Source organism: Lithobates pipiens, unplaced genomic scaffold, assembly GCF_037356315.1.
Source record: "Lithobates pipiens isolate NorthernLeopardFrog02 unplaced genomic scaffold, aLitPip1_a1.2 Scaffold_18, whole genome shotgun sequence".
NCBI lineage: Eukaryota > Metazoa > Chordata > Amphibia > Anura > Ranidae > Lithobates > Lithobates pipiens.
Window position 1 is genome coordinate 620,297,501 of NW_027507758.1, and position 14,691 is coordinate 620,312,191.

Genomic DNA, 14,691 nt, shown 5'->3' on the forward strand with positions numbered 1-14,691 from the left:
AGGGGTCAAGTATCAGCCCTCAGTGTTTATTTAGAGGATCATTTGGCTTCCAACCCATGGGTAGTCAGGTTCTTTAGGGCCCTGTCCAGACAGAGACCGGTCCAGGGTCTGTCCTTTCCCAGATGGGATTTATCTTTAGTTTTGCAGAGCTTAACTGGACCCCCCTTTGAGCCTTTAAAGGAGTGTTTTCTGAGAGAGCTTACGCTGAAGACAGTGTTTCTGGTAGCAGTAACAACTGCCAGGAGGGTCAGTGAGATGGAGGCCTTATCAGTCAGGGCTCCCTTTTGCGTTATTTTTCCGGATCGGATAGTTTTAAAGACCGATCCAGCCTTTTTGCCGAAAGTGGCATCCAGCTTTCATAGAAGCCAGGAAATTGTTTTGCCCTCTTTTTGTCCCAATCCCTCCGGTGAGAAGGAACTAAAATTCCATTATTTGGATGTTAGGAGATGTATCCTACACTATCTGGAACTGACCAAGTCATTTAGAAGGTCAGATTCCTTATTTGTTTTGTTTTCCGGGGCCAGGAAAGGTTGTAAGGCGTCCCGGCGCACTATTGCTAGGTGGCTCAGAGTAGCCATCGAGCAGGCTTATTTAGTTGCAGGGAAAGAAATCCCAGTGGGTATTAAAGCACACTCCACTAGAGCTATGGCAGCCTCCCAGGCAGAAAGAGCGGGAGCAACGCCAGAGCAGATTTGCAGAGCAGCAACATGGTCCAGCTATTCCACTTTTGTAAAACACTACAGAGTGGATCTGGTGTCGGCAGGTGAGCAGACCTTTGGGCGAAAGGTTTTGCAAGCTGTAGTCCCACCCTAACTGGTAAGTGCTCGCTTATCCTCTCATAGTGGCTGTCCTGAAAGACGATTAGGGAAAATTAGAGTTACGCTTACCGGTAACGTCTTTTCCAGTAGTCTTTCAGGACAGCCCTAGTTCCCACCCGAAAATTGGGGGGAGTCTTACAAAAGACCAGAGCGCAGCAAGATAATGGTATTTGATAAATATGTTATTAATGTGTTCTTGTGTCTCCCCAGCTGGCCGGAGGTATTCTCGATATAAACTGAGGTCCGGCAGGGGAAGTAAGAATTTATGGGCTGGCGCAGTGTTTCCAGAGGAAGAGGAGGAGTCTATCTCTCATAGTGGCTGTCCTGAAAGACTACTGGAAAAGACGTTACCGGTAAGCGTAACTCAAATTTTTCATGGTTCAGTTGGTAGAACCAACTAGAAATAAAGCGTAACTGTATCTACTGATTGCCAACAATACAGACCTGATCATGGATGTGGAAATACTGGCCAATTTAAGAAACAGTTATCACAGGTCAATTGGCTTCAGTATAAATCACAGAAGTAGGAAACATAAGGGGAATACAAAGACACTGAATTTCAAAAGAGACAACTTCCCTAAGTCTAAAATCTTTGAAACAAAGAACACGAAGGAGGGATGGGTTTGCTTTAAGAGCCTATTAAATAAGGGCATTAGCCAATGCACCCCATTGGGAAATACATTTAAAAGAGCGAACGGATGGCTTAACTCTAATCTGAAAATGATTATAAAAGCAAAGGAGATGGCCTTCAAAAAATACAAGGCTGAGGAAACATCATCAGCATTCAGACTTTACAAAGAATGCAACAAGATATGTAAGGGTGCAATTAGGGCAGCTAAGATAAAACATGAAAGACACAGGAGGAGAGCAAAAAAAAAAATCCCCAAAAATTCTTTAAGTATATAAATGGTAAAAAAGGGAGGACAGACCATATTGACCCCATAAAGAATAAGGAAGGACATCTGGTTACAAAGGATGGGGATATGGCAAAGGTATTGAATTTATTCTTCACAAGGGAATCTGGGGGGCTTCAGTAACCAACACTGCAGTGTTTATCCTTGTGACACATCACAGGAAGCACCTCCATGGTTAACAGAGGACAGAATTAAAATTAGTAACGTAACGTTAATAAATCACAGGGACCAGATGGCTGGCATCTAAGGGTTCTTAGGGAACTCAGTCAAGTAATTTCCAGACCATTGTTCCTAATTTTTACTGACAGTCTACTGACTGGAATGGTACCAGCTGATTGGAGAAAAGCCAATGTAACAAAAATATTTAAAAAGGGCCCAAAATACATCCCTGGGAATTACAGACCAGTTAGCCTAACATCAATAGTATGCAAGCTCCTGGAGGGGATGATAAGGGACCATATACAAGATATTAGTAACAAGCAGTAATCAGCATGGATTCATGAAGAATCATTCTTGCCAAACCAATCTACTAACCTTCTATGAGGAGGCCAGCTAGATAAAGGAAGGCCCGTATACGTGGTGTATCTGGATTTTGCAAAAGCTTTTGACACAGTTCCCCATAAACATTTACTGTACAAAATAAGGTCCATTGGCATGGACCATAGGGTGAGTACATGGATTGAAAACTGGCTACAAGGGCGAGTTCAGAGGGTGGTGATAAATGGGGTGTACTCTGAATGGTCAGGGGTGAGTAGTGGGGTCCCCCAGGGTTCTGTGCTGGGACCAATCCTATTTAATTTGTTCATAAACGACCTGGAGAATGGGGTAAACAGTTCAATCTCCTGTATTTGTGGACGATACTAAGCTAAGCAGGGCAATAACTTCTCCGCAGGATGTGGAAACCTTGCAAAAAGATCTGAACAAATGAATGGGGTGGGCGACTACATGGCAAATGAGGTTAAATGTAGAAAAATGTAATATAATGCATTTGGGTGGCAACAATATGAATCTATGCACTGGGGGGAGAACCTCTGGGGCAATCTAGGATGGAAAAGGACCTGGGGGTCCTAGTAGATGATAGGCTCAGCAATGGAATGCAATGCCAAGCTGCTGCTAACAAAGCAAACAGAATATTGGCATTAAAAAGGGGATCAACTCCAGAGATAAAACGATAATTCTCCCTCTCTACAAGACTCTGGTCCGGCCACACCTGGAGTATGCTGTCCAGTTCTGGGCACCAGTCCTCAGGAAGGATGTACTGGAAATGGAGCGAGTACAAAGAAGGGCAACAAAGCTAATAAAGTTTCTGGAGGATATTAGTTATGAAGAAAGGTTGGGAGCACTGAACTTATTCTCTCTGGGGAAGAGACGCTTGAGAGGGGATATGATTTCAATGTATAAATACCGTACTGGTGACCCCATAATAGGGATAACATTTTTTTACAGAAGGGAGTTTAACAAGACACGTGGACATGCATTAAAATTAGAAGAAAAGAAGTTTAACCTTAAACTACATAAAGGGTTCTTTACTGTAAGAGCGGCAAGGTTGTGGAATTCCCTTCCACAGGCGGTGGTCTCAGCTGGGGGCATTGATAGTTTCAAGAAACTATTAGATGAGCACATGAACGACCGCAACATACAGGGATATACAATGTAATACTGACATATAATCACACACCTAGGTTGGACTTGATGGACTTGTGTCTTTTTTTTAACCTCACCTAATATGTAACTATGTAACAATTATTGGTAGTTATGATTTATACACAACATGTTTGTTACAAAGAATGTTTATAATATATTCAGACCAGAAACTTCAGGGATGGTAATATTGTTGTTAAAGAAGAGTATAAAGAGGAGGATGAGGAGTACGGTGTGATAGGGGAGCTTTCTGAAAGGCACAAGGATAAGGAATCATTGAATAACAGAAACCCACCAGAGAGATATCCCCGTCCTCTGTATTCCCGGGATTCCACACAGGAAGATCACACCATCCCCCACCATCATCAGGTAGGTGGAGTTGAGGGTCTGGAACAAAAAGTGATTGAACATTCTGACATGCGGAGATGATGTGTGGACTCTACAAGGTGATATCACATCATAAATACTTCTATTTTACAGATGTTATTTTCTGCCATTCTGTTGGTTTAGGATGAAGATCTGATGAACATCAAAGTTGAGGATGAAGTAGAAGAGACGTATGTGAGGGATGATCAGCAATATATGGAGGAGGCTGGAATGATGAGGACATTCAAAGAGGAGGACATTCCTACAGAGATCAGCACAGGTGAGCCACAATATATTCTTCTGTTATCTCTGCTCTGTTACTGCATACTGATTGGTCCAGAGTAGGGCGGGAGGTGAGTTATACCATATAAGACAACAATAGGTTGATAATGGTCACTGATAACAACCTACATATTATTTCTTCTTTTCTCTCAGATAAACCCCATTCTCTGTGCTGCAGACACAATTTTTATACTCCGATGCGATATATGTCAATTTTGGGGTTCATCTGGCAGTAGTATTAGGTTGTGTTTTACTCCTAGTTACAGTATAATAATAAAAGTTATAATATAAAAGTTATAATAACACAGAGTGAGCCTTTTATAAGCACACTTATAGCTAAATGTTAACATAAAACTCCAATTGCAGTCTTGCTGGGATGAAGCATAAGTAGTAACATAAAAACTGAAACACTATACAGAAGAAAATACTGCTTCAAGCTCCCTCCAGTGCTGCCTATCACCAGAATCCTAGTCCTGTGGTCATTTGTTCTATGATAAAGGTTCTACAAGTCTGAACTTTGAACCTCTTGTTTATCAGTGATCACATGACCAAGTGCCTAGGCTTGTGGTTGTGTGAAGAGCGTGTACCTCCTAGTCCCTATTAGTTCTTGCTCTTCGGACAAGGCTTTATAAATGTAGAAGTGATCTAGGAGGAGGACCAAAGGCCCTTTGGCTAAAAAGTGGAAATCACAGCTGGTTGGAACATCCACAGAGAACATCTGCTCGCTAAAATCTTCTTGATTCAAATGGAATCTTAATTTAACCACATCAATACCGGGCCTATTCTGGCACTCCTCTCCTACACGTAAAAATCATAATTTGTTTGCTAGAAAATTACTCAGAACCCCCAAACATTATATATATATATATATATATATTTTTTTTTTAGCAGACACCCTAGGGAATAAAATTGCGGTCATTGCAACTTTTTATCTCGCACAGTATTTGCGCAACAATTTTTCAAACACATTTTTTTTTTTTTAAAGTTTCATGATTTAAAAAATAACAAAACAGTAAAGTTAGCTCAAATTTTTTGTATAATATGAAAGATGATGTTACGCCGAGTAAATAGATACCTAACGCGTCACGCTTTAAAATTGCGCACACTCATGGAATGACGCCAAACTTCAGTACTTAAAAATCTCCATAGGCGACTCTTAAAATTTTTTTACAGGTTACATATTGAGAGTTACAGAGGAAGTCTAGAGCTAGAATTGTTGCTTGCGCTCTAACGCACGTGGCGATGCCTCACATGTGTGGTTTGAATGGCGTTTACCTATGTGGGCGGGACTAACGTGTGCGTTCGCTTCTGAGCGTGAGCTACTGGGGAAAGGGGCGTTTTAAAAAAAAAAAATATTTTATTTTCTATTTTACTTTATTTTTTTATTTTTACAACTTTTTTTTGGATCACTTTTATTCCCTTGTAATATGAATCTATGTGACAGGTCCTCTTTATGGAGAGATGTGGGGTCAATAAGACCCCACATCTCTCCTCCAGGTTGGAACGCATCAGATCGTGAAAAAAATTTCGCCGATCCCATGCTGACAACCGCGATCGCGGCTTCGTTTACTTCCAGGAACCGTCGGAGGCCCGGGCGTGATGTTATGACGTCACACCCGGGCCTCCGACGGTCATAGAGATGACTGGTGACCATCTGGTCACCGGAAATCTCTATCTTTCTTCCGGGTCTCTGATGGCACGGGAGAGCCTGGAGAAGCACCGGATGGTGGCGGGAGGGGGGGGGGGGGGGGGTGTTCCCCTCCTGTCACCTGTAAGAATGATCAAGCGGCGGAACTGCCGCTATGATTGTTCTTAAGGTGCACAGAATCGTTGGCTGAAAAAAAGGATATCTGAATGATGCCTGTGGCTGCTAGCATCATTCAGATATTCCCACTGAAAATCCAGGACATCATATGACGGCCGTGGGCGGCAAGTGGTTAAGTGGACTAACCTTCTCCTATCTATTGATCATGGTTTTTGTATTTTTCCAGGACATGTCATGGAGAAACCCTCAAAGGATTCTCTCACTTTATCTCTAGATTGTAAAATGGAAGATGAGGACATCACAAGAGATTGTACAGAAGAAAAGACAAGGAGCTCAGCTATGGATGGAGAACTTCACAGTGTGGAGAGACCATCAAATCCCTCTGACTCTGAGCAACCTCGTACTGTGAGGGATGGTCCTGGAATTCAGGGGGAGGAGAAATGTTTTTGTCCTGAATGTGGGGAAAGTTTTAGCTCTGAATTAAGTCTCATTGTACATCAGAGATCTCACACGGGTGAGGAGCTTCATTCCTGTTCTGAGTGCGGCAAATGTTTTCTTCATAAATCAGAACTTGTCATACATTGCAGATCTCACAGAGGGGAGAAAACAAATTCCTGCTCTGAGTGTGATAAAAGTTTTACAGCAAAATCAAAGCTTACTAGACATCAAAGATCTCACACGGGGGAGAAGCCGTTTTTTTGCTCTGAGTGCGGGAAATGTTTTTCAGACAAATCACACCTTATTAGCCATCAGAGATCTCACAGGGGGGACAAGCCATATTACTGCCCTAAATGCGGGAAATGCTTTTCCAAGAAATCAAACCTGGTTTCACATGAAATTTTGCACAAGGGGGAAAAGCCAAACTACTGCCCTAAGTGTGGGAAATGTTTTGCAAGGAAATCAGACCTTGTTAAACATCAGAGATCTCACACGGGGGAGAAGCCGTATTCCTGCTCTGAGTGTGGGAAATGTTTTTCACAGAAATCAAACCTTGTTGCACATCAATTATTGCACACGGGGGAGAAGCCAAACTCCTGCCCTGAGTGCAGGAGATGTTTCGCAAGGAAATCGGACCTTGTTAAACATCAGAGATCTCACACAGGAGAGAAGCCGTATTCCTGCTCTGAGTGTGGGAAAACATTTTCACAGAACTCGGGACTTGTTTCACATCGGAGATCTCACACGGGGATGAAGCTGTATGACTGCCCTGAGTGTGGGAGATGTTTTTCACAGAAATTAAGCATTATTTCACATCACCGATCTCATGCTGGGGAGAAGCCCTTTCTCTTCCGTTCGTTGAAGGACACAGACTCTTCTTTATCCATGACTGAACAGGGTTTTATAGCTCCATCTACAGGAGTGGGACACTAGGCTGAAAAAAAAACTCAGAACCTCCTATGGGCAGTTCTCTCTAGGTATAAAAACCCCTCTCTGCTATAGGCAACCCAGTCATTCAGCCAAGTGTTTTCAGGAGAACGGACCTGGTTTTCTGCTGGGACTCGTGGTCCTATATTTTTTCTTTTTTATTTAATTTTTTTCCTGGGATTTATCAACAGTCGGCCTGGGCAATTGGCTAAATAACCTAGATCCCCATTTCCCTACTACAGGTGGATATAAAAATACTGGCCAAGGTACTGTCCCTTAGATTGAATCAAGTTATTCTGTCCCTCATACATGTGGATCAAGCAGGATTCATGCCAGGCCGTAACACTTCCTTTAATCTACGCAAACTTTACATTAACCTACAGGCTACACACGCAGAAGTTGGGTCACGGGTGGTGGTGACATTAGATACAGCAAAGGCGTTCGATTCAGTGGAGTGGGGCTATCTCTGGAGCTGCTTGGAGGGATATGGATTTGGACCACGGTTCATTAAATGGGTGCAACTGTTGTACCAGGCACCCACGGCCAGGGTGGTGGCTAATGGCTGGCCATCTCCTATGTTCGACCTCAGTAGAGGCACGAGGCAAGGCTGCCCTCTATCTCCACTATTATATGCCTTGGCCGTGTCCATCCGAGCTGACCCAGAGATCAGGGGATTGAGCCATGGCGCCCTAACTGAAAAGATCAGCATGTATGCTGATGACACACTGTTATACCTGGCAGACTCGGGCCCCTCTCTACATGCGGCTCTCCAAACAATTGAACGGTTCGGGACTTTCTCCGGGCTAAAGATCAACTGGGGGAAATCCCAAATTCTTCCACTTGACAGCTTCCCACCGACTGAATTTCAGGGCAGTTTGCCATTACAACGAGTCAGCATTATCAAGTACCTAGGGATATACGTATCCAGATCACCAACGGATTATATACATTTAAATTTAAGCCCTCTAATTTCCCACGTTAAATCCAAACTAAGGGCCTGGGCCCGTCTACCACTGGGGGTTTGGGGCCGGGTAAACCTCATAAAAATGGTTCTGCTACCCAAGATCCTCTATGTTCTCTGGCACTCTCCGACTTACTTACCCTTGAAGCATTTTAAATCCCTTGAGGCCCTTCTTAAACCCTTTGTATGGGGTAACAACAGACATAAATTAGCTTGGCAGGTGCTTAAAAACCCCACGGACCTGGGGGGCATGGCCCTTCCCGATTTTAATCTTTATTACATTGTGGCACAATTATCCCAACTGTACCATATAGACAAAACAGACAGAGGGCGGTTTCTCCAACTGCTATGCCCGGGGTGGGCTCGACGCACCGAAGATTCAATTTACCCGCTGGCGATGGGCCTTGGTGGGGCGGGCCTGGGGGACAACAGACAGACTTTGTTATACCATTACAGACGCATATGGGACTTGGCTTCTGTCAAGCTGGGGATACCACTCTATAATGATTACACTCCATTATGGCATAATAAAACTCTGTCAGAATTCTTACAACTTCCCGATGCAGACCTTTGGTCTACTCATGGTATTCTCTATATGCATCAATTGTTTGTTGACGGAACCCTTAAAACCTTTGCCACGCTCAGAGAAGAATTCTCACTCCCCAGCTACATGCTCTTCCGATTTTTACAGGTGAGACATGCGGCCCGGGCTCAGTTTTCAGAATCCATCCCGCAGTCAGCCACCAATGCACTAATGGCCATAATCAAGAGTACTGACCCCCGCAAATTAACTTCGTCCTTCTATGACATGCTCACTACCCCTGCTTCCACCAAACTGGCACATACTCTCAGGCCCCGGTGGGAGAGAGAGGTGGGCCCTTTGGAGGATGGGGAATGGGAGGAGGCTTTGGAATCCTGCAAGGCTGTCTCACCCAAACTTGCTGACAGACTGACCCAAATTTATATTGTCCACCGGGCGTATCTCACCCCCCTTCGGGTTGCCAGATACAGAAGCACTCAATCTACCCTTTGTCAGATGTGTGGGAGTGAGGTGGGTATGTTCTTTCACTTAATCTGGTCATGTCCTAAAATACAAGGCCTGTGGGCGCAAGTTATAACATTCCTGCACGATCACATGGGCTCTCCGGTCACATTGGGCCCGAAACAATGCCTACTCGGGGTACTTCCAGATACTATAGACAAATACGCTAAGACGTTCCTGCATGAGACCTTGTTTTCGGTGCGGAAGGTCATTGCCCGGAGGTGGATGCGGCCCGCACCCCCCGGGCTGGCGGAGTGGAAGGCGGAGGTCAATATTAATTTACCATATAAAAAGGTTGTGTATATTAACAGGGGATGCCCGGCCAAATATGACAAAATATGGGATCGTTGGTTACAAGACTCCGATACTTGTACGTAAGGCACTTTGAATCTATGTTGCCAGTTAGATGGTTTGCCCCTAACTGTGTGTTCTGGTTTGGGTCTGGCTGACCCACATGGTCGGGACCAGCTACCACTCTCTCCCTGGTTTTTGTTCCCTCTTACAAATGTTTGTTATTCATGACACCGGTTTTGAACCGGCTGTACTCTACTTACTGTACACCCTTCTGATACCAATGACACCTTGGCTGTATGTAATAATTTGTATGCACTTTTTCTTGTTTTAATAAACTTGGTTATGCAAAAAATAACCTAGATCCAGTGATGACCCCAGTCCAACCAACAGGCACGTGCAGACCTGTAGCTCAACTCTGGGTCAGCACCGACATGCCCCATCCTGAACAGGGGAGGCCAGCAAGTTAAACGTCTCACAGGGACACATATGACCAATGTCACGATCCTATAGTCCCTGCTCAACAGCCCACTAAAGCCTCTTGTGGGAACACATATGACCAGTGTCATAATCCGTGTCACAGTCCTATAGTCTTGGCCAACAGCCCTCCCACTTCTGCAGAGAGGAGGATCTGTCATGGGAGCCTTACCCGCATGCTCCACTGGATTGGTACTGCTGTGGGGGGGTGGGGGTGAGCTCACAAGCTGTGGCTCTGATCAGCCAGTGGCTATGTTTCTGGGGCCGTGGACCCATTTTTCCTGGGTTTTGGAGACATTTCTGTACTTTCCATCCCCAGCAGCAATTTTGCCTGGGACTGACTGGCTGTATTGGCTATAGGAGCTGGCTGGGGGAGGTCCAGAGCAGCCATTTTCTTTTAGCCATGTCCTTCTTTCTAAAGGATCAGTAAATGTAGGGGGCAGTCCCTGGAATATATGGAGCATGGTTCTGAGCAGGACACAGCAGCAGCATGTGGGTTACTCCTTGCAACCTCTGGCTGATCCGGTGGGGAGACCTTTCTGGGGTTTCCCTCTCTCTCTGCTAGGTTGCCTGTAGAGGTGGTCTCTCCTACTTAGTGCCTTGTGGGGTCCCTGATTGCAGCAGCATTCATTGGGGGGGTGGGTCCCTCTGTTTCTGGTTAAAAAAAAAAAATATATATATATATATATCTCCCCTGTGTTTGGGTGTAACTTTGGACCATATTGTTTATTTCTGCTTTTTTGCAGACATTGGTGCACTCGCCCCTGATGATGTGGTAGGAAACCACTTAACGTGCATCGGGCCAATTTTTGCAAACTAACAAAAAAAATGTACCACGCTGTAAATTGATCATCATGCACATTGTCCAGCGATGTATGTCAATCATGATGTATGGTGACAAATAAAACCAATGCTGACACATCCGCTCCAAATCACTGCTCACCATAAATGACAGTTCCCAGCCCCTTCGCTGAATATAAACAAAGAGCAGAACCAAATATGAACATGAATTTGTTTGGTCAATTCCATCACCTGGGATGCCCTGTGATGTCTCTGACAAAATATGGTCACGCCCTTTTTTGGTCAGTGACATCACACCTAATACCCTGCCCATTGCCCCTTTTTTATACACTTTGCTGTCAGCTGGGGGGGCTGTCATTTGCAGCGAGTCTCTAGACATTTTTTTATTGGGGAGTTGGTTGGCTTCATTCATTGTGAAGTTCATGGATCTTCATCACTCATCATCCCCTGTACACCTGAAGATGCCCATGGGATATATTTTGCTGGCAATAGACTGAAGTGCTGATCTGTGTGTTCTGACAACAGAGGTGTCTTCCTGCTGTTAGTATACAATAGCATAGAGGGTAGGATCCCCCCCATCTACCTTGAATGTGTGTATTGGGGAGCTGGGTCCATTGTTTTCATTCAACCTACTGGTTGAACAAAAAAACTGACCCATGTATGGTCAGCTTAAGTGTGATTATACCTGATGAAACACAAGGTCCTACTATGAAAGGGTGAGTGAGCTACCAAAGGGCATAAGAGCATGCTGCACTAACATAAGTCTTAATCACATTGGTGGACATTGTCTGGATAGATCTGTCAATACAGCCATTCAAGTAGGGTAGCATTGCCTCCAGGACTGCTTTACCAGAGACTTCTGCTTCTATAGCTTCATGGAGCCTACTGTGTGGTTCTAGTCCTTCACTACCTGGAATGTGTAAAACAAATGTTAAACATGCAAAGTTTGGGTTGAACCCTGCATTGGGGCAAATGTCATCCCTACAAGGGAGAAGCCATATTCCAATGGAAAATGTTTTTCATGGAAGTTCCATCTTACTTAACACCAAAGAACCCAGAAAGCCATCATATGGATAAGTTTCGGTAAGTCATGCATTTATTCCCCTACAACAGATACCACTCCTAAATGAAGAAATTGAAGAGTCATACTAAGCAGAACTCAGTCACATCCCTCCAATGAATGTGATGGTGTGACTGTTTATTGGTTGTGTAGTATGTAGATTAGCCAGCATAAACCAAACCTCAAGACATTAATTTCCCCCAAGCTTCAGTAAATTAACACCATGATGTATATAATGCTAAGCTGAGATATTTTAATCTTGATTCGTGTACAGTTAGTTTTACTCACAAATATTTCTCCATGTGTCTTTGTTGGTAGATATGCCACCTTAGGGGTTACTTTTGATGATCACCCCTTGGATGAGAAGTTCCTCCACACAGGTGAGGTCTCAAAGAGCAGAACCAAGACTTCTCATCCATGTGAGACTCATAGCTTTACATATATGGACATTCTAGAAAGTGCTACAGCCTTTTCCTCTCTTCAGTGGACACAGGCACCTACTAAAGACAGCAAAAGATATTTAAAGGGCAGAAATGACAAGAAAAAATATTAAAAATGCTAAAATCATCTATTAATGAAATAGTTTCAGACTCAACTTGGTCACAAATCGCCAGGGATGTGGTGACCACCTAATAAAATCCCTCTCAAATCACCCTAATTCTTGAGAGTTTGCAGGATGGTATAAGTATGGCAAAGGGTTACATACCTCCCCATTGCCAATGGCTGGTTTTGAAAGCTGAGTGGGCATGTAGGCAGGTGCAGTCTACATTTTCCACCACAGGTGGTGCACGACTGCAGCGGCAATGCAGATTAGAGGTGGAAGTTGAGAGGTCCTTGGTTTCTCTATGGTTTCTTTGGTCTCGAGGAGGCAACTATCCAATTGGATGGTGGTGCCCTGTGTGACTTTGGTGGCCATCTTAGGTCAGGAGAGTCTATTCAAGACCCTGGCTCTCGGGTTTGGCACGCTTTGGACAGGTTAGAGATAGTGGAAGCGATAGGAAAAGGTTCTGGCGGAATAGGGAGTGAACGGAGATTAAGGAACTTAGTCAGGTGATAGCTAGACCATTGTTCCTAATGTTTATGGACAGTTTACTGACTGGAATGGTGCCTGCTGATTGGAGAAAAGCCAATGTGGTACCAATATTTAAAAAAGGGCTGAGATCAGGAGCGGACTGACAACTCATGGGGCCCACCGGGCAATAGGAGATTATGGGGCCCCAGGGCAATAGGAGATTATGGGAACCCCAGGCAATAGCAGATTATGGGGACCCCAGGCAATAGATTATGGGGCCACACAGTATACACACACATACAGTATACACACACAGACACACAATATACACATACACACACTAAAAAGGTACTGGAGAGGCGGGGCAGCTATAATCTTGGGATTTTTTTAAAAACACAGATTTTTACATACTGTCCCTGGTTTTACTGAGGCTGGCAACCCTGATGGGGCCCCTTAATGGCATGGGGCCCTCGGGCAGTGCCCAAGTGCCCGAATGGTCAGTCCGCCCCTGGCTGAGATATATTCCTGGAAACTACAAGCCAGTCAGCCTAACATCAATAGTCTGCAGGCTATTGCAGGGCATGATAAGGGACTATATCCAAGATTTTAGTAATGAAAACACTATCATTAGTAGTAATCAGCATGGATTCATGAAGGATCATTCTTGCCAGACCAATCTAATAACCTTCTATGAGGAGGTGAGCTGCTGTCTAGATAAGGGAAGGCCTGTGGATGTGGTGTGGTGATCTGGATTTTGCAAAGGCATTTGAAACATTTCCCCACAAAGATTTACAAACTGAGGTCTGACGCCATGGGCCATAGGGTATGTACCTGGATTGAAAACTGGCTACAGGGGGGTCCAAAGGGTGGTGATAAATAGCGAATGCTCGTAATGGTCCAGTGTGGTAAGTGGGGTCTCCCAAGGATCTGTCCTGGGACCAATTCTGTTTAATTTATTCATAAACAATATAGGAGGATAGGATGAATTGGTCAATATTAGTATTTGCGGACTATGTAATGTTAAGCAGGGTGTGAGGACACGTGAGGAGGTCTCCAGGAGGAGCAGCCTACAGCCATTGCGGTGCGCAGTCAAAGCAGACATTGCCAGTCATCTGACGGAGGGAGAGATACTTTGACCGGATCGGGAAGGATCCATAGACACTTCTCGGAGCGCCACGGACTCGGCTCACCCAATGGAAGGGGATCGGTGTGACAGAGCGGTTGGCATTGAAACAAGCCACAGCGCACTGGACCAGAGCTGCTATACAGGACTTCAGATCCAGTTGGTGAGCGGGTTGCAGCCCACAGTTTAATTACACATTTGCATTCAGTTAGACTCTCATACAGTGTTTGCAGGGACCTGTAGTCCCGTGGAAAAAGCTCACAGAAACTGACATTGGGCAGGCTTAAGGCCTAATCCTCGTTGCATCTGGAGCATTGTACTATACCTGAGGGAATAATCACTGGAGCTTGTAAAGAAATAGTAACAGAATCACTTTTACGTCCAGCCTAACAGATTATAAAGACTGTCATAGCTAGCAGAAGAAAAGAAGATTAAGGACTGTGTACTATTAACAAGATCTTGCAACTAGCTATTAAGGTAGGGGGAGCTCCCTTGTGGTTTCACCTTGTAAAATTGTTGTTTTGGATTCATTGTTCTGTCATTTTACGTTAGAGTGACAGTACAATTATTGTAACCACCTGTTTATCATAATTACAGTAAAGTATATTTATGGTTAAGTACCTCAATTGTGTGGAGTATTGTTTCCTCCAAGGAGGTGGAGCCATCGGGTATCCAGGTATTAATACAGGTATATTATATTGTATTGTGGGGTTATCTCTCACCATTTCACTACACATTCATATTGCACCACAGCTGAGTCAAGGGGACTGAGT

The 14,691-nt window shown here is 44.3% G+C and overlaps 1 protein-coding gene across 1 annotated transcript in view; it reads left to right on the forward strand.

Moving 5' to 3' along the window:
* The window catches only part of LOC143989463 (uncharacterized), a 76,547-nt gene extending 65,972 nt beyond the window's left edge, over positions 1-10,575 (forward strand). The window contains exons 6-7 of the mRNA XM_077489594.1: positions 3,884-4,019; positions 6,013-10,575. Coding sequence (XP_077345720.1) covers positions 3,884-4,019; positions 6,013-7,157 — 1,281 coding nt within the window. The 3' untranslated portion in view covers positions 7,158-10,575. The remainder of the gene's footprint in view (positions 1-3,883; positions 4,020-6,012) is intronic.
* Positions 10,576-14,691: the final 4,116 nt, after the last annotated feature.